General features: G+C 49.0%; 1 protein-coding gene across 2 annotated transcripts in view; it reads right to left on the reverse strand.

Moving 5' to 3' along the window:
• Positions 1 to 20100, reverse strand: part of MBD5 (methyl-CpG binding domain protein 5) — a 563198-nt gene that overhangs the window by 93784 nt on the left and 449314 nt on the right. For both annotated transcript variants that reach the window (XM_086957256.1, XM_086957255.1), the window contains exon 10: positions 4279 to 4354. In XM_086957256.1, coding sequence (XP_086813382.1) covers positions 4279 to 4354 — 76 coding nt within the window. The remainder of the gene's footprint in view (positions 1 to 4278; positions 4355 to 20100) is intronic.

Genomic DNA, 20100 nt, shown 5'->3' on the forward strand with positions numbered 1-20100 from the left:
ACCCCGAATGGAAGGACTTTGAACTGATAGTGTTGTCTGTCCACTACGAACCTTAGATACTTCCTGTGCGCAGGATGTAGGGCAATGTGGAAGAAAGCATCCTTGAGATCTAGTGTGGCAAGGAAGTCTCCTTATTGGAGCAGTGGAAGCACTTGTCGGAGAGTGATCATGTCAAAATGATCAGAGTGTATATACAGATTGAGGGGTCTGAGGTTGAGTATTAACCTTAGAGTCCGTCTTTTTGGGGGATTAGGAAATACAGGGAGTAAACTCCTGTTCCCTGATGTAGTAAGGGGACCTGCCCTATGGCTAGCTTTTGAAGCAGAACCAGAACTTCTTGTTTTAAAAGTGTAAGATGTTCTGACATTGGACGCTGCTTGGGTGGTATGTTTTGGGGGATAGCTGTAAGTTCCAGGCAGTAACCATATTGGATAATTTGTCTTACCCACTTGTCTGTTGTAATGGAGTTCCAGACAGGCAGGAACTGTAATAATCTTCCCCCGACCGGAGTGGAATGGTCTGGGGGGAGTGGAGGGAAGTCACTGTTTAGCAGCAGGGGAGGTGCGAGTGTTATGGTTACCTCTGCCTCTCCCTTTGTTGTGGTTTCCTCTGTATCCTCCTCTAAAATATCCTCTGTTGGGGGATGTTTGAGTGGTGTTTCTGAACGAAGAAGAGGAATCTGTACCCATGTTTTTGGAGGCTCCTCTATAAAAGGAGCGACGAAAGGAGCCATGTGTGTGCGGGGACTGCAGCGCTCCCATGGACTTTGCAGTCGGTGTCTTTTTTCGTCTTCTCAAGGGCAGTGTCCATAGCTGATCCAAAAAGCTGTTCTTGATTGAACGGCTGATTTAGAATGGTTGTCTGGACCTCTTGCTTAAAGCCTGAAATGCGTAGCCAAGCAGGCCTTCTGTGCAGAACACTAATATTAATAGACCTAGAGGCAGTGCCTGCTGCATCAAGGGTGCATTTAATTGAGGCATCTATTAATTTGCCCTTTTGAATTAGGTCATTTGCTTGAGTTTTGTATGGTCATAATGGGCCCTATTATATCTAGCCAGCAGTGTTTGAGTGTTGGATATGCACCAGTGATTGGCCCCTGCACAGCTCCTCTTTTGCCAGACGTATCTAGGAACTTGGATTCTCTATCCAGGGGTGGTGCATCCCTGGAGGTTTGTGAATTGGCGCACCTCCTAGCGATGGAAACCACTAGTGAACCTAAAGGCAGCTGTCCTTTGATGTACGCAGGGTCGTCAGGGGCAGGTATATATTTTTTTATCGATTCTAGGATTAAGAGTCCTGGCTTGTACAGGATCTTTAAATATTTCAGGGGCATGTTTAATGACCCCTTTAAACATTGGTAGTATTTGTACAATTTTTTGGGACTGTTGAAATATATCTAGAAGGAAATCCCCTTTTGTTGTGTCGGAGTGCATGTGCACACAGTGAAAAACAGCAGCCCTATTGATCAATTGTGCAAAATCAATATTGTTGTCTGGTGGAGATAGTTTCGTTGGGTATGGTTGGGGGCTTGGGAGGTCTCATGGATCTATTGGGTCGTTGTAATCCCAATCGTTTTGTGGGTGGTGTGGATCCGTGAACCGGTCATTAGGGTCTCCCCCCACCCCTAGGTCATCATCATCATCATCATTTTGTGGTGTATGTGGTGGAGAAGTTACAGGTAGAGGTGGTGTAACAGGTTTGGGGAGAGGAAGGAGATTAGAAGGAAAGACAGGAGAAGGAGGCATAGGTGACATGGCGCAGTCCTTCACAGGCACTGGAGGGGTGTGTGCTGTGTCTAACTTCCTATTCTTGCATGGCACAGCTGTGACATGTCCTGTTTTAGGGTCAATGTAGATATTTTTCTGTTTGGAATCAACAGGATCCGGACGAAAAAGTTACTCTTCCTCGATAACTGCTTTTGGCGCCGATTTTTACAGTTCCGAGCGGGGCTGGTTCTGAGTGTTGTGCTCTTTGGCCATAGGAGGCGTGGTAGAATCCTTTGGCTTGTTTTTCGGGTTCCGAAGGTTTGTGGTTCGGAGCCGAGGTGGGATCTTTAGGCTTAGAAGTGTTCGACGCCGGTTTATCCGAGGGCCTTGAGGTGTTCGGGCCCGGTTTGTCTTTTGGCGCGGCAGGAGTCGGAGCCGATTTTGGAGCCAAGTGTTCTTTGGGTTTCGGTACCGAAGGCCCCGGTGGGACTATTATATGTGGTTTGCTCGGTCCAGAGCTACCAGAAAGCTTGTTTTTCTTCTTCAGAGCCGGGCCTGGAGCCGGGCCTCTGAAGTATGTTTTCGGTTGCCACTGGGGCCAGCAGGCAAAGTCTTGACCAATGCCTTCTGTTTTGGTGGTGGGGTTGGGGCACGGGCAGTTGTACTCACTCATTGACCAGGAGTGATGGGGTTGTCTGAATCTTCTGCCTCTGACACAATTTCTAGATCTTCTGAATCTTCTTCTAGGACATCTGGGCCTTCGTCGAAGATGTCCACTGGTTCTGGAGTTGATCTATGCACCATGATGTGTCGTTGAGCCCAACGATCTCGGATAGTCTTTTTCGATTGAAAAGAGGCGTAGGCCTGGCAGCTGGACTCGTCGTGTTCCAGCGAGAGGCACAGGTTACAGACCTTATGATGGTCACTGTGTGGGAACTTTGCTCCACACTGGGGGCATTTTTTGAACGGCATCCTTTTCATGAGCCGTAGGCCTTAATGGCGTGGATAGGCCCAGTGGCCCGCGCCAATGACTGGAATCGAACCGATGAAAGGCGCGTCGAAAAATGTTGGTGTTCGAAGTGAATTGGAAGAGTTAGAGAAAGTTTTGCATGCCGGAAAAATTTTAAAACGAAGTTTCGAACCGGTGCGCAAAAGTTGCATTCGAACCCAATGGCAGAAAAAAACTATCCGAGGATGAAGTCGATGCCCATATGCACAAACGTCCAAGGGAGGAGTCACCTATCTCGTGACTACAAAGACTTCTTCCAAGACAACAACAAGGTGCAAGCATCCGAGCCCAACACCAGATGGCGATCTAATGCAAAGTGTGTGATCTGCAGCTCATACACCTCGAAAATATTTTTTTCTATTTGTATCAAAACACTCCAAGCTTTTGATACTATAATGTACCATCTCCTCTCAAATCACGTCAGACTGCTATGCAGCACACAACATAAAACACCCAGCATCACATACAAAATATACAGACCAAACAAACATATCCAATGCCACGTACCAAGCACACTACACAATACAAACATCACAAATGTGGTAAAAGCCTTTTGGCAGTTTGTCAGATTTCAAGACCAAAAAAATATTGTTAGCCAATTTATTAAGAATATTTATAAGAACTTTACTGGGTTTAGAAAGCAAGCAATCAATATGTGGTTAATGATATAATTTGTCGTAGAAAAAAATAATATTAACATGGCAGCCACACAAGGCATTAAAATGTGGAGGCACACCAAGTACCAGACATTAATTGGGAAGCCAATCTACAACATAAAATGAGGATATCCGCAAAAATGTTTACAAGTCGACTATGGAGCAATAAATGTCTCACTTAGTTAATCCTATTGACTACAATTGGGTTCTTTCTAATAGCATTTTTACAACTGTTTCTCTTGCACCCTTGATCTGTCTAGTGTTTTCTTGCAGCATATACAATAGAGAAGAGCGCAAGAAATCTAAATATCAAAAGGCATTTTCAGGATTGTTTATCGGACAAATAAATAGAGCAATGTGTAGAAAGATCAACATTTACATAATCCAAACACCAGCTCCATGAAGATCCTCAGAGATGCATTTACTTTTATATTTTAGCCACAGCTCCTTTGTTGGTATAGCCCTGAGCCTGATTGAGAAGCGAAAAACGGCTTCAATCACTCCCTGTAATTGTTGCGCTCTAATATTAAGTAAGTGTGCCCAGTGTAGACCACTATCAATGGGTATCACCAGATAATCCAAAGAAGGAGCTCTGTCAATTTTAACCCCACAAATCACGTGACTCCTGGATTTATATATATTTAAGTCCAATAACCATAGTAAATGATTTATAATTATTAACAATTGGGTCTAAATCAAACATAAATTAAGTAAAAGACATAAGGAGCAGTTGTAGCCTAGTAGCTGTTTGTGCAAGGAGTACTGCGTCATCTTCGAATAGAAGACAAGGAGAGACATGGTACACAGTTTTCACATACAAAGCCACTGAATATATCTATTTTATTTAGATTTCTGCACTGACACAGTAAATATTAACTAAACATTTACCACGGAAATGTAAACTTACGCTTCCAGATATTTTGTCCAGCTCGCTCATGGCCTCATGTATAGCAGCTTCTAAATGGTTATTCAGCTTCCCACATCTAGGATGAACAATCATATTACAAATGAAATCTCACAGGCCCACACATTTCATTAATTACAAACATTAATTTTCCTGCCAAATTAAAAAGAAAAAAGAAACTATTTGCTAACAATTTTATTGAAATTAAACAATCTTTCGTGTTCTTGAAAACAACTTTAATGTATTTTAGCATTCAAAAATGCACACACCAAAAAAAAACTATTTTAAATTCTTGATCAAATTAGGTTATTTGACCACTTCCCTGGACTTCGTGCATTGACTGAAAAGAGGTGGTAAAGATACCACCTCATTTAATGTACAAGTACCACCTTTTGAATCAGTCACCTATGAGCTGGGACACCTTGGAAAAGTACTGTTAAAGGTAGCAGATAGCATAATCCTATTTCCACTGTTAGTGAGATTTAAAACAAGCACTGGCATAGCCAATAGGTCTCGCCTTTGGGAACTTATAAGTGTTTAGCCAGAGATAGAGATATTGACTTTACCTATGTCTTTCAGCTGTGCTGTACAGAAGTTTGCAGCATGCTAAAAAGTTATAATAAAGAAGTGTCAGAAGCATTTTGTTACCTTAGATATGACCAAAAAAGCATTATGTACAAAAACAACCATATTAAAAAAGTATTAAAAATAATGTCTTTAGTTTTTTGTTGTCCTTTCAATGCTGGGAAACTGTATCTGCCTATCCCAATGGTTGCTTGTTGTGTTTTTTTTTGTTATGGGGGGCATAAATAATAGGAGGGTGAAGGTCAGTCAGTCAGAGAGAGTCAGAGTGAGTGAGAGAGAGAGTCAGTTAGTCAGTGAGAGAGTGAGAGTCGGTGAGAGAGTGAGAGTCAGTGAGTCAGTCAGTGAGAGTGAATGAGAGTAAGAGAGTGAGTCAGTCTGCGAGTGAAAGAGAGCGAGTCAGTGAGATAGACAGTGAGAGTGAGTCCGTCTCGTAGCGAGAGTCAGTCTCGTAGCGAGAGTCAGTCTCGTAGCGAGAGCCAGTCTCGTAGCGAGAGCCAGTCTCGTAGCGAGAGCCAGTCTTTTAGCGAGAGTCAGTCTTTTAGCGAGTCAGTCTTTTAGCGAGAGTCAGTCTTTTAGCGAGAGTCAGTCTTTTAGCGAGAGTCAGTCTTTTAGCGAGAGTCAGTCTTTTAGCGAGAGTCAGTCTTTTAGCGAGTCAGTCTTTTAGCAAGAGTCAGCCAGTCAGTGAGAGAGAGCCAGTCAGTGAGATTCAGAGAGAGAGAGCCAGTGAGAGAGAGTCAGTGAGAGAGAGCCAATGAGAGCCAGTGCGAGAGAGCCAGTGAGAGAGTCAGTGAGAGAGAGAGTGAGAGCGAGTCAGTGAGGGAGAGTGAGAGAGTCAATGAGAGAGTGGGAGAGTGAGTCAGTGAGAAAGAGTGGGAGAGTGAGTCAGTGAGAGAGTGGGAGAGGGAGTCTGTAAGAGGGAGTGAGCGAGTGTCTACGAGAGAGTGTCTGTGAGAGTGTTTGTGAGAGTCTGTGAGAGTGTGAGAGTATCTGTGAGAGAGTGTGTGAGTGTCTGTGAGAGAGTGTGTGAGAGTATCTGTGAGAGAGTGTCTGTGAGAGAGTGTCTGTGAGAGAGTGTCTGTGAGTGTCTGTGAGAGAGTGTGTGAGAGCCAGTCAGTGAGATTCAGAGAGAGAGAGCCAGTGAGAGAGAGTCAATGAGAGAGAGCCAATGAGAGCCAGTGCGAGAGAGCCAGTGCGAGAGTCAGTGAGTCAGTGAGAGAGAGAGTGAGAGAGAGTCAGCGAGTCAGTGAGGGAGAGTGAGAGAGTCAATGAGAGAGAGTGGGAGAGTGAGTCAGTGAGAAGGAGTGGGAGAGTGAGTCAGTGGGAGAGGGAGTCTGTAAGAGGGAGTGAGCGAGTGTCTACGAGAGAGTGTTTGTGAGAGTATCTGTGAGAGAGTGTGTGAGTGTCTGGGAGAGTGTGTGAGAGTGTCTGTGAGAGAGTGTGTGAGAGTGTCTGTGAGAGAGTGTGTGAGAGTGTCTGTGAGAGAGTGTGTGAGTGTCTGTGAGAGAGTGTGTGAGTGTCTGTGAGAGAGTGTGTGAGAGCCAGTCAGTGAGATTCAGAGAGAGAGCCAGTGAGAGAGAGTCAGTGAGAGAGAGCCAATGAGAGCCAGTGCGAGAGAGCCAGTGCGAGAGAGCCAGTGAGAGAGTCAGTGAGAGAGAGTCAGCGAGTCAGTGAGGGAGAGTGAGAGAGTCCATGAGAGAGAGTGGGAGAGTGAGTCAGTGAGAATGAGTGGGAGAGTGAGTCAGTGAGAGAGTGGGAGAGGGAGTCTGTAAGAGGGAGTGAGCGAGTGTCTACGAGAGAGTGCCTGTGAGAGTGTTTGTGAGAGTCTCTGTGAGAGTGTGAGAGTATCTGTGAGAGAGTGTGAGAGTATCTGTGAGAGAGTGAGAGAGTGTGTGAGTGTCTGTGAGAGAGTGTGTGAGTGTCTGTGAGAGTGTGTGAGAGTGTCTGTGAGAGTGTGTGAGAGTGTCTGTGAGAGAGTGTGTGAGAGTGTCTGTGAGAGAGTGTGTGAGAGTGTCTGTGAGAGAGTGTGTGAGTGTGTCTGTGAGAGAGTGTGTGAGTGTTTGTGACAGTGTGTGAGACTCACTGAGTCTGTGTGAGAGAGTCACTGAGAGTGTGTGAGAGTCTGCGTGAGAGTGTGTGAGAGTCTGTGAGAGAGTGTCTGTGAGAGAGTGTCTGTGAGAGAGTGTCTGTGAGAGACGTTACACACTGACGACATTGTAGTAATGCAAACTATGGGGGGGCAGGATGGACTCGACACATAAGGTATGGGAGCCTGCAGAAATACAATTGCACTGTGAAGTGAAGGAGAGAACAGCGAAAGTGATGAGCAGGGACACAACTTGTGCCTTGTGGAATCTCTACTAGGTATGAAAGGAGCGGGATCTACAGAGATTTGCAAAAAACGAAGACAAAAAAATATAAAACACGAGATAGTAAGGGTTTGTGTACGTGAAAGGTCCGAACATAGCCAAGGAGAGTTAAGATGGTGGAAATCTTCAACAGGTTAGAAAAGATGGGGGCAAAGACTAAAAGGGTCACATGCCATTGAAAGTATAGGTTGAGGCTAGTCGAACAAAGTGCAAGGAATAAAAGGGAGCGGGAAGACAAGCAAAGATCTTTACCAATTATCGAAGTAAAAGAGTCAGGGCCATTTATGTACGGTCTCTGGCAAACTGAATGCAAATGTTTAATTAAAAAAAAAAAAGTAATGCGCTAGTCTCTGTTTAAATGAACATGACCAACAAGACGCAAAGGCAGTGAAGCCCTAAATTGAGTGGCGACGTGCAGCTGTGGGAGATTCATTGAGCGTGCCTGCAGGCTAATTATTAATTGGGCCCGGCTGAGAAGTAAACAAGACACATTTTAACGGGATAGTGATTGGGGTGCTGCGATAATTCCGCTAGGCTGGACGGTGGACGGTGATGTGCACCTGCGGGAGCTTCATTGGGAATCATACACGGCTAAGCTCGGTCAGCTGGGAAGCGCTGGAAGGGAGGCAGATTGCGGCTGCGCGCGTTCTTGTGAACGCAAGCGCTAGGCCAACAAAAGCCTGCTGTGGCAGCACTTTGGAAACCCCGATACTAAATGTATCGGAGCAGCGCATGTGCTGGCTCAACAAGATCTAAAAACTGATGGACCACTAAAGTCTCGTCCAAATACCATTTACACTCTCCCGTTACTGTGATAAGAAAAGAAATAACTTTGCAGCATGTCTTTGCCAAACTTCAATGTTTCATTATGAAGACGTCAAGCTGATTTGATGTCCATAGCCTTGAACGTGGAAATTATTTTTCCAGCACAATAAAAAATATATATAATTACAGAGGTACTTCGGTCCCATCTGCCACGTGCATGAATGGATCTCCAGATCTCAATTCATTCTCTTCCGAAAATTAATAACTTGTTTTATTTTACTTTTAAAAAACTCTTATCAGGGGGCGTGGCCAAGATGGCGAGCGGGTAAGACGTGTATTGCTTTGTTTCCCCGCCTGCAGATGCCTGCTCTGGCCCAAAAACAGCACCTATCCCCCCCGAAAGCTTCTGGGGAGTAACGGAGAAGCCTCCCAGCCGTTCCGACACCTTGCAGTTGGGAAATTGGGGCTGGAAGCCAAGTTATGAGGCTGCGTTGAACCTGGCAACGGAGCGAATGCGCCGACAAAATGATGGCTGGGTGCAGAAGGCGGTCGGAGCTGAGCCCTTAGATTTAAGCCACTGAGAAAGGGGGTCCCAGCAAGTGAAAGCATAATATATACAAAGTAGGAAACAATAAAGAAACAATTATTTCACAAACATTGTTGTTTAATCACAATGTAAGTATGTCTTAAATAACACAACGTGTATATATGAATAATTTATACAATATTTACAAGTGCCCCTGGAGGGGAGGGGGGAAAAACTCAAATGGATGTTTCACTTTGATTCCATACACAATGGCCTTAACGAGAAAGATAGCTCTTTTTCACAACTAGCTACTCTGAATTAATGGGGTCCTCACTCCTTATATCTCTTAAGCAGCTCTGGCTGCTATATCAATCCCATATGAATTCCTATTTATGAATTCCTTTTCCTTATAAAGATGATTTTCAATATTCGTGTGATCATTATATTGCTAAATACCAATGAATTCATGTGGCCATATATGTTTCTCTTTCTAGCTCAGGATTTTATTACTTGGTGTTGTACTTTTTTAAATGCGTCTTCATTATCATTCGGTATGCTGAATATGTTAAACTGTTAGACACTATTTTATCCATACATAGGGTTGTGTTAAATACCAATCGCTCACATGATTGAAATATTTTTTCCTTATCCCCAGTACTTCCAATGAAAACAGGCATGTAATACTAGCCCGTTCTTTTCATTTTCACAATTTCTTATAGTCCTATCTCTCTCGCCATGATTTACCGTGACGTCCTAGGTCACGTGTGCCCGTTTCCATGACCAGAAAGAAGCCGGTCTCCATTGCTGACCGCGCTTCACGCTCAGATGGATTAACTCCTTCCACATCGGGTAAGCACATCCCCCTGCCTACGGGCGTAGCTATTCCTTATGTGCCGGCAGTTGTGGCTCTTAGTAAAACCCTGGTTCCTTTTCATAGACGTACAACTTTGACAGAACGATCTACGCCACAACGTCTTCACTGCGAGGTGCCCCAGCCTAGGGGCATAGCTATTCCTTATGTGCCCGCATTTGTCACTCTTACTAAAACCCTGGTCCTTTTCACAGACGTACCACTTTGACAACACCCTCTACGCCACAGCGTCTTTGCTGCGAGGTGCCCCAGCCTACGGGTGGACCCTGAACGCCGCTATTATTAAGACCACCCTGTGATGGCCGACCTGGTTCCATTTATTTAGTAAGTGCCCTAACTCCAGTAACAATTCGGCTTGATGTGCTACTAAGACCGACTTTCCAGACAGTTAACTATTTCGTCTAATATTGTAGGACCTCGATCTCCTAGACAGTTAACTATCTCTTCTGAATTTGTAGGATCCCGAGTCCCTCCTCTTCGAGAGCGTCTCTCCTCTCTTCCATCCCCGCATATGACAAGCAACCGTTGGGTATGTCTTGTCTCAATCTCCTTTGTGTGCTTAATGCCTAATGAATTCATTATGATTTACGCAAAGTATTTAATTATGCATTAGTTACCTACCTATTAGGTTTCCTGCCCCGTCCCCCGTCCTGATGAAGACCCCACTGCAAGGGAATAATACCTGCGTCTTCAAGGGGTCGAAACGTCGACAGCTCTGTGTTTCTTTTCAGCTCCCCCCCATAAACTTGACATTTATTATATTACGTGGAGTATGAAGTGTTCATAAGTGATTATTTTGAACTATAAGACCGTTTGTCTATTTTGGACAAGAATTACAGAAGGCCAAGTTTCATGTCACCATCCTTTACCCACACTTTCCCTCATGTTACCACTCCCCCCTCTCCCCCCCCCCCTCCAGGGGCACTTGTAAATATTGTATAAATTATTCATATATACACGTTGTGTTATTTAAGACATACTTATATTGTGATTAAACAATCTTTGTGAAATAATTGTTTCTTTATTGTTTCCTACTTTGAATAGATTATGCTTTCACTTGCTGGGACCCCCTTTCTCAGTACTATTACTACCCAGGTCCCAGTGACTCATATTGGGTGAACCCTTGTTCACCCAACCTCAGACTCAAACAACTTGTCACTACGCCCACCCACATCGCAGGTCACACACTCGACCTAATCTTCACCTCCAGCAAACAGGTCTCCTTCAGCCACACCACCAGTCTCCATTGGACGGACCACAGCTGCGTACACTTTATCTACAATAAAACCACAACTCACAACCATCCTCAACCTACTCTGCGAAGAAACTGGAAGAAAATCACCATTGACCAGATCTCCTCATCGCTTCTTCAAAACCCCCCTGCCCACTCCTCAAACCCCGACCAAGCAGCCATTAACGTCACCCAATGGCTATCCAACAGCGCCGACATCCTAGCACCGCTGAAAAAACGTCAAATCAAACTAGGCAGCAAAAACGCCTCCTGGTTCAATGATGATCTTAAGAAATCGAAGAAACTCTGTCGCTCCCTCGAGAAGGCCTGGAAAAAAGACCCAAACACGAGCACCAGGGACGCCTTCAAAAACGCCACCCGCATACACCACCAACTAATCCGATCTGCCAAGAAAGCCGCATTCAAAGACCGACTAGACAACAACGCCCACAACAGCAAGGAATTATTCAACATCGTCAAAGAATTTACCAACCCCTCAGCCAACTCCAATGATATCACCCCCTCTCAAGCCCTCTGCGACTCCCTAGCTTCGTTCTTCCACAACAAAATCGCAGACATCCACAACAGCTTCGACAACCGACCCGGAGACCAACCCACCCAACCTTCTGCAGGACCTTCACCCCCCTTGAACATCCTTAATGACTGGAACCCAATCTCCACTGAGGACACCATCCACCTGATGAACTCCATCCACTCAGGATCCCCCACAGACCCTTGCCCTCACCACATCTTCAACAAAGCAGACTCCATCATAGCACCACACCTCCGAGAAGTCATCAACTGCTCCCTCAACTCCGCCACCTTCCCAGAAAGCTGGAAACACGCAGAACTTAGCGCCCTTCTGAAAAAAGCCACAGCGGACCCCACCGAACTCAAAAACTACCGCCCCATCTCGCTCCTTCCATTCCCGGCCAAAGTCATCGAGAAAGCCGTCAACAACCAGCTCGCCGCCTTCCTCGAAACCAACAAATCCCTCGACTCCTCACAGTCCGGCTTCCGAGCCAAACACAGCACGGAGACCGCCCTCATCGCAGCAACAGACGACATTCGAACTCTACTGGACAATGGAGACACAGTCGCCCTCATCCTCCTCGACCTCTCCGCAGCCTTCGACACAGTCTGCCATAGCACCCTTCTACAGCGCCTCAGAAACATCGGAATCCAAGGAAAAGCACTGGAATGGATCACCTCGTTCCTCACCGGAAGAACCCAGAGAGTCCGCCTCCTACCATTCAACTCAGAGGCCACTGAAGTCATCTGCGGCGTACCCCAAGGGTCCTCACTCAGTCCCACCCTCTTCAACGTATACATGAGCCCCCTCGCGGCCATCGCACGCCAACACAACCTCAACATCATCTCCTACGCGGATGACACTCAACTGATCCTATCACTCACCAAAGACCCTAACACCGCCAAAACCAACCTACATGAAGGAATGAAAGAAGTAGCTGAGTGGATGAAGCACAGCCGTCTGAAACTGAACTCAGACAAAACAGAAGTCCTTATCTTAGGTACCTCCCCCTCCGCTTGGGATGACTCTTGGTGGCCAGAGGCCCTTGGTAAAGCACCCATCCCAACGGACCACGCACGGAACCTGGGCGTCATCCTGGACTCCTCACTCTCTATGAACAGACAAGTCAACGCCGTTTCATCATCATGCTTCAACATTCTTCGCATGCTCAAAAAAACATTTCGCTGGATCCCCACAGAAACCAGAAAAACAGTCACCCATGCACTGGTTACAAGCCGCCTGGACTACGGAAACACCCTATACGCCGGTATCACCGCAAAACTCCAGAAAAAACTCCAACGCATTCAGAACGCATCCGCCAGACTCATACTAGACATCCCGCGTAAAGACCACATCCCTAGTCACCTGAAAAACCTCCACTGGCTCCCCGTCAATAAGAGGATTACTTTCCGCCTCCTAACCCACGCACACAAAGCACTTTAGGAACTTGGACCCGAATGCCTCAACACACGACTTTCCTTCTACACCCCCTCTCGCCAGCTACTATCTTCCAACCAAGCCCTTGCTACCGTACCCCGCATCAATAAAACCACCATGGGAGGTAGATCCTTCTCCTACCTCGCAGCTAAAACCTGGAACTCACTCCCCACTCACCTTCGTCTCACTCAGAACCACCTAGCATTCAGAAAGCAACTTAAAACTTGGATATTTGACAAGTAATTCCCCACCCTTCTTCAAGCGCCTTGAGACCCTCCGGGTATGTAGCGCGCTATACAAATCTCTTGACTTGACTTGACTTGTTACATACTCTTAGATTTAAGCCGGCAGAACCTGGCATTGGCGCTACCGGAGGGCACAGAGGGCGGCACTGAAGGTGTTTTGGGCAGCAGAGGAGGGGAGCGGTTGTCCAGAGGAGCGAGGTCGGACCCCAAGAGAGACTGGCCAGGTGAGGGGAACAGCAGTGCTACGGAGCGCGTGCAGCCTGGCCGCAGTGAGTCGCTGTGGAGTACAGCTGCGAGGTGGGACAGGAGGGAACCGCCCAGAGGCGATTGGCCGGCTTTCCGGATTTGTGACTGTCCTCGGCCTGGGGACTCCTGTGCAGGCTGCAGTCCTGTACCGAGCGACCCTGCCAGACCAAAGGAGGTAGCGGTAAGAGGGACTGTGGGGCCCAAGACAGGTCCTGAGCCACACCAGTGCGCGCCGGGTCTGTGGGGTCATTACAAGTAAAAGGCCCGAAGCTGCGGGAGGAAGCAGCCTAGCACATCTGGGGGCACTGCACATCACGACGGCTCGGCCAGGGAGAGTCGCCTGGAGCCTGGGAGAGGAGGGGGCACCATTTTTGGCTCTGGCCACACTTCGAAGCCCCATATGGAAGAGGCACCTGCAAGAGGGATAGAGGTTTATTAACGCGGACAGGCCCAGCACTCCAGCAAAGGCTAGCGATGCCTTGGCTTGCAGGTGGGGTCTGGGGCTTTGGGGGGGGTCGAGGACTCGCTCGCTGGCATAATTGGAGATAATTTTGGAGCCTGCTGCCCCACTAGACTGTTATAGCGCATGCACATAACAGCGCTGCTTCAAGGAGCCTCTGGGACTTCTTTGGCCTGAGTGAAGGAAGCAAGGGCCGGAACACAAAGTATTTTCTCTAGCTGGAGTCTTGGGAGGAGCAGGGACACCCATGGGCTGCTAAGCGCACCACACCAGAAACCTGATTGAGCATTGCCCTCCACTTCACCTTCATCAGGGACTGCGTGGCTGGGATCGGAGTGCCCTTGCACAACAGAGGAGGCCTCCTGTCCTGCAAATGAGAGTGGAGAGCAGCATCTGGCCCCAGGTGCAGTCTCGGCACTCAGGCATAAAGGAGCCCTGTCCGTGCCCTGTAGGGGGGGGGACCGACTGAGGTTTGTACTGCCGCCTGGAGATCGACTGCGGTGATAGGAGGCCGGGACTATAGTTGAGAGCCTGACGCAATCCCTCTAGGACTCGCTCTGCCGGGCCACGCAATAGCTACCATCTGGATGGTGCCGGGCCTCGCCCCGACAGACCTCGAATGCCCTACTGACCCAGGAGACGTAATGGCCATCCAAAGAGGACGGAAAGAACGCACGCTAAAGGAGATGCTCCCCAAAACCCCCCCAGACCAACGCCGGACACGATGACGAAGACACCCCTATAACCAAATCCTTTCTAGAAACGCTTTTTAATACACTCCGCAAAGACTTTCACACTCTGAAAAGCTAAGTGGCGGGAGAAGTGTGCGAACTAGGACGGGCGGTAGATACCCTCTGAGACAGAGTGGCAGCCATCGAAGACTAGGAGCTGGCTAAAGAGGAGGAAGTAACGCAGCTACAGCAGGAGGTGATCCGCCTAAAAGATCAACAGCTCGACCTGCAGGCTCACAACGAAGACCTCGAGAACTACTCTCGGCGGAATAACATTCGCGTTCGGGGGGGGGGGTGCCATCGGACGCAGAAGGAACTGACATTACCGCTTTCCTGCAGGGACTGTTCCGCAACATTCTGGCAGCCCCCCCGGAGATGGAGATCCGTATTGATAGACCCAACAGGGTGGGCCTGAGACGGCGAGCCAATGCAGTACATACTAGCCTTCCTCCCGGACTACCCACTAATAGAGCACATTATCAGGGAAGCCAGATTGAAACATCTTGTTCAATATCAGGGCCTGAACGTCACTTTGTACCAGGACCTAGCGGTTAGCACCCTGCAGAAAAGAAGGGACTTCAAAGAAGTCACAGCATATTTGCGGGAGAAAGGGGTGGCATACTCCTGGGGCATCCTTTTCGTATCATACTTAAGTGGCATGGACGACTACACCAGATACCGTCTCTCTCCGATGCATGCAAACTTCTAGGTCTACTGCACCATGGCCCATCGCACTGGCAGACGGTGGAGGGACGATGCTCCGGCGGGCTGCCCGAGGTAGCCCGAACCAGAGATGTTAGCACAGGAGCGGAGAGCAGCAATCGAAGCAGTCACCACGTCCCCCCAAGAAGACTTGTGAGAAGAGCTTTGGGATCTTTGCATGTACCTGGGATGACTGGGCTCGGAGGTGCGGTGGGGGTTGGGGCGGAGGGTCTTGCTGCATTGCCCACGCCACAAGATGCCCTGGACTGACTTACTTCACCACGGGCACACTACAGGATTTGGTGTGCACTGGACTTTAACGGGGAAGACTGTTTCAGGAGTGGGAGTTGGGGTTAGGGAGGGGAACTGGTGTGCTCTTGTGGGGTCTTTGCGCTACACACGTTGCGGTTTCAGAAATTACCACCACACAGGAGTGGCCCAGGGAATACTTTGCCAGCTAACAACGCAAGCTTGGGAGCACGTTGTCCACCTGTCTCACTCATGCAAGATTCTGAACTAACCATCCTCACACTTAACGTTAAAGGCCTCAATAGCCCCAACAAAAGACGATCCATGTTATCCTACTTGGAGAACACAAGCGCAGACATCTGCCTGCTGCAAGAAATGCACTTGCTATCCTGTGACTGGTTCAGAAAAGGCTCGGACGCGTAGGCGGGACAAGTCCTCGTTGTGACCAATCACAATACAGTGTTGCCGGGATTCCAGCCCGGGTTTTCGAGTTTTGCTGCCGCCGAGAGAGGAACGAGGAGAGGCGCCACAGCAGCTCACCATATCGTGCCTGAGAACAAAGCGCTCCGTGAGGCCGCCATCCAGCGTCTTGGAGTCGTCCAGAATCGCCCTGAGTACCCCACTATAAACCTGCAGCCGCAACCGGCGGCCCGCAGCATAGCGGGCCGCAGCAGTTCAGCTGTGTTCTGCGGAGAAAGGCGCTCTCTGCTGGATGGTCAGTTTTCCCCCTCTGGCGATGTGTGTACTGTGAGCTGCACGCCTCGGAAAAAGTGAGTGCACTTTTGCTGGCGACACTCACAGTTCGCGCATGGACACAGGTGCATTGAGTGGCCAATTTCAGAAGTGTTTTGCATACGCAAGCGGCTGGTGACAGGAGAAGTGAGGCGAGGTGAGGAGCTGTGAGGAACGCCAGAGGGGTTAACGCTACATCAAGAGAGTAGCGGCCAGAGCCACGGAAGGTGGAGAGGTGCCAGGCTGTTGAGGCTGAGGCCGCCTCCCACTGCTTCTCAACTCCAGCCGATTTCTTGGGGCCAGGACGGCGCCGTGTGGTGCGGTGTGGCGCGGGATGCACTACAAACGTCCCTGCAGCTCCAATTTTCACCCTTTCCACGCTCTGAGCGGCACGTGCAGACACTTGCAGTTGCTTCTGTTCCTATAGCCCTAACAGTCTAACGGTCCAACTGCTAAACATCTGCAACTGACGCCCGATTCTCCAGACTCTCCGGACCGCCGGCTGCAAGGTGAGCTGAGCAGAGGTGTGGTGGGGCGGCCTACCACACTTGGGGTGCCTTGTTGAAGGCTAGCTGTACTCAGCCCTTGTGAACTCAGTAGCCCCGTAACCAGGCCTTGGCTGGAGTGGCCCAGCTGGGGTTGGTGTGCTTGTGGGTTGTCAGAGAGCCTGGTTGTTTCTGACCACAGACCCCCGGGGCCACTGCTCCTGCCACAGGCCTCCTTACGACTTAATCTTCAGCCAATTTTCAGCAGCCCAAGGTCCTACTATAAATAAGTTGAACACGTTTTTGTCAGACCAGCAAAAGCTATTACTGGGGGTCAACTGTTGCATCTTTCCGGTGAGCTGCAGAGAATCCAAACCAGAGTTTCCTGTGCGCCCTCGTAGCAGAGCAGCCTCGGAGTGCGGTGTGGCGGGCTGCAGCCTTGACTTGCGGGACTATTCCTCCCCACCCCTGTTACCTGCAGAGGCAGCTTCAAACAGCCCCCGGACCAACTGAGAGCAAGGGGTGTCGCAGACTTGCGGAATTTTCTCCATCCTGTCCGCTCTGTGAGCTAGAGCCTGCCAACTGTGGGGTGCTGAGGTGCCGCGAACTTGGAGCGACGGCCCCCAATCTACCTATTCTGTGAGCTCGAGCCCGCCATCCTGCAGAAGTGGCCGGAGGCTTCAGAAACTGGAACACCCAGCAGCTTGTGACGCGGACCACTGTGTTGACCCACCCGCTGCACTTGCCTGGAATTGTCCTCCTTGCTGTGACCAGCCGGGAGAGTGGTGTGGCAGGACACTATAAACAGGACTGGCGTCCCTGCCACCCTGCCTGGAATTTGTTTCCGAACAGTGTCGACCCCCCCACCCACCCGCGCCTGGGACATCACGCTCACATTTATTGGCCCTCACCTCCCATTTGCCTCCCAACCATTGACTTTAACTACGTGGCCCACGCAGCTATAGCCAGGAGACTCCATTTGAGTACCCCTTTGCCCGCCTCGTTGCCCCCTCTGCCTCATCTTCAACCCCTTTCAGGAGGGCTGCAGCCACTGCACTGGTTATGTCCACCAACAAGGGCGCTATGGGGGGGGGGGGGCCCGACGGTCCACCCAATGGGCCACACCAAGAGTGGGAATATATATGACCTGCGCAGCTGGGCAAGGACCAAGGACTCCGTCCAAGCAGCAAGCAGCCTAGAGTCGACTAACTTGGATGCTGGACACAGGAAGGATCAGCCCTCGGAGAGTGTAGATATCTCCATTGACAGAACATCCCCCTTACTCATATATGATGACGAAGATGTTTGGAAGGTCCAAGAGCTTTTTACAGCTACCACAACTCCTAGAAACATAATTGCAAAAGACAAATTCCCTAGTGTCAGCACAACAACAGGCGAAGGGTCAACAGATCCATCCCCCCCATTAATGGGGACAAAGCCATCTTCCCACCGTCTCTCATCTACCCTGCTCAGGGGGCGGACGAAAAGATCTCTGTCTTGCCACAACTTGGGAGCCTCTCCAGCTTTACTTGATCCACATATAACAAAACAGGCAGAAAATTAGGAAGAGGGTTCGGCCCCGGGAACAGCCGGGGTGACTATGACCGGCTCCGGTATCCCAGATAACATCTCAAAAATCCACACGATTACTTCTCCAACGCCGAAAGAATACAGGACCATTGCCGCCTCAACCCCGGGTATTGTAGCCCATACTAGCAAATTTGGATCACGCATCTCTATAGGATCATCTCCTGAGTTTTATCCGGGGACAAGGAACTCCTTATATAGATCACCACCGCTCCTGCCTTTTGAGCTTTCATGTGCTCAGGACAACTTGCTAAGATCAGTCAGCACATCCCTCTCAACCGCCATTAACGTGCTAACATGGCAATCAGAGAAATTCGAGCTGCAAATGGACACTCTGCAACTCATGACAACGAAAATGGTAGAGATGGAAAAAAAAAAGATAACTTGGCCGCAAATAGGGACAACTTTTTTCCTTCCTCTCCTACTCCCGATTGCCGATGTCCAGTCCTGATAGACAAACTGGCTTTGCGCCCGACAGTGCTCTCCTTGTTGGTGGAGGAACTGAAGCTCAGTATTAGTACATGCCTTGTTGCAGCTAACACGGAGCAGTACACCAGCAGCCACACGCCAGTCGCCGGGGGTAGAAATACAGAGCCCATACAATCACATCAGTGATCAACATCGGCTACTCAGCCCTCCCCTCTGGGAGCTTCAGAGGGCCCAACGGGACTGAGCAATACTACAGGGGATACCACTTCCATAAATTCAGGGTTCATTACTCAGTCGGAAGGTGCCACTAATCGGTTGGAAGGTGCCACTAATCGGTTGGAAGTTGCCACTAATCGGTCGGAAGTTGCCAAAGTTGCCACGCCAATAACACGGAGAGAGAAGAAACGCCTCAAAAAACAAAAGAAGCAAGCCAGGAGTCTAGCGCTACGAAATCACCAGTGCAATATTTTGGCCACAGAACACACAAATCCTGCACTCATTCGGTGCACTGAGCCGGGACACAATCAGCCTCTTTTCCCAATATTCTGCAAGAAGTCTAATGGGAAGCCCTTGCCTGCCCTATTTTCATTGAACACACAAACAATTAACCAGCCCTCAATAGTGATTGCAGCCACAGGGAATGGGCCTAAGAAGCTGAGGAGCCACACGTCGGTGGGGCCTGACACTGTAGGGCTTGCACCAACATTGGACTTGGACAGTCAGCCAGCCCCCTCCAACTCAAACAACATCAAAGATGGGCTGCCGGGTGCACAAAGCACCGACCCAGCTGTAAAACGGTTGAACGGGAACTCAGGAACCATCGGGTCCCCTACTAGGACTTCAATCCCTCCTACCATAACCCCAAATGTCAGCCATAACCACAGTAGGGATTGGGGACACGTAACAACCCGCCCTGGGAATGCACAAGGCCAACTAACTGTACATTTCCCCACCAGTATCGAGAATCTCATCAGACATGGAGGCTGTCTAACAACTTGGCAGGAAACTTACAAGGCCAATCAATGGGCCATTTCCAATAACCTAACAGCTCGATCCCAACCTCTTCCACTAGTACCCAGAATAACTCTAGGCAAAGAGGAATCATAACAACCTGCCCGGGTAATGTTGAAGGATCACCAGTAGTTCAACTCCACCAGCCTAATGTCACCCACACCAGAACTGTGTCTCCAAGTTCAAAGCAAGGAACGGAATTTGACCCCACATGCTCCCTGCAAGCCCTCCAGCCCGGATCCACCTACGTGGGCACTAATCTCACTATGCAATGGCCCCTTTTTAACCCTGGGTCAGCAAGCCCTCACACGGTAACCTTCGGAGAGGCCCATTCCTCAAAAAAAGAGTATGATTCCAAGCTATACTTCAAAGGGCAATCATGACTTTCTTAATAGATCAAATATTTTGACCCTCCTCCAACATACACAGTCACTCTCCCAGATCTCAACCGGGGACATTGTCAGGGTGCAGTTTGCCTCCCTGCCTTCACACACAGGGAAAGAACAAACCATCGTAACCTGGGCCACCACAGACATTGCTGACAGAGTCTTCATGGAAAAAGAACAATTTGCCGAATGGGGGATCGAAGTGTAGAGGTTGGAACAGGAAAAGTATCCATATATCCTCCAGGCTCC

The sequence above is a fragment of the Lissotriton vulgaris genome, chromosome 2_1, assembly GCF_964263255.1.
Source record: "Lissotriton vulgaris chromosome 2_1, aLisVul1.2, whole genome shotgun sequence".
In the NCBI taxonomy this organism is placed as follows: Eukaryota; Metazoa; Chordata; class Amphibia; order Caudata; family Salamandridae; genus Lissotriton; species Lissotriton vulgaris.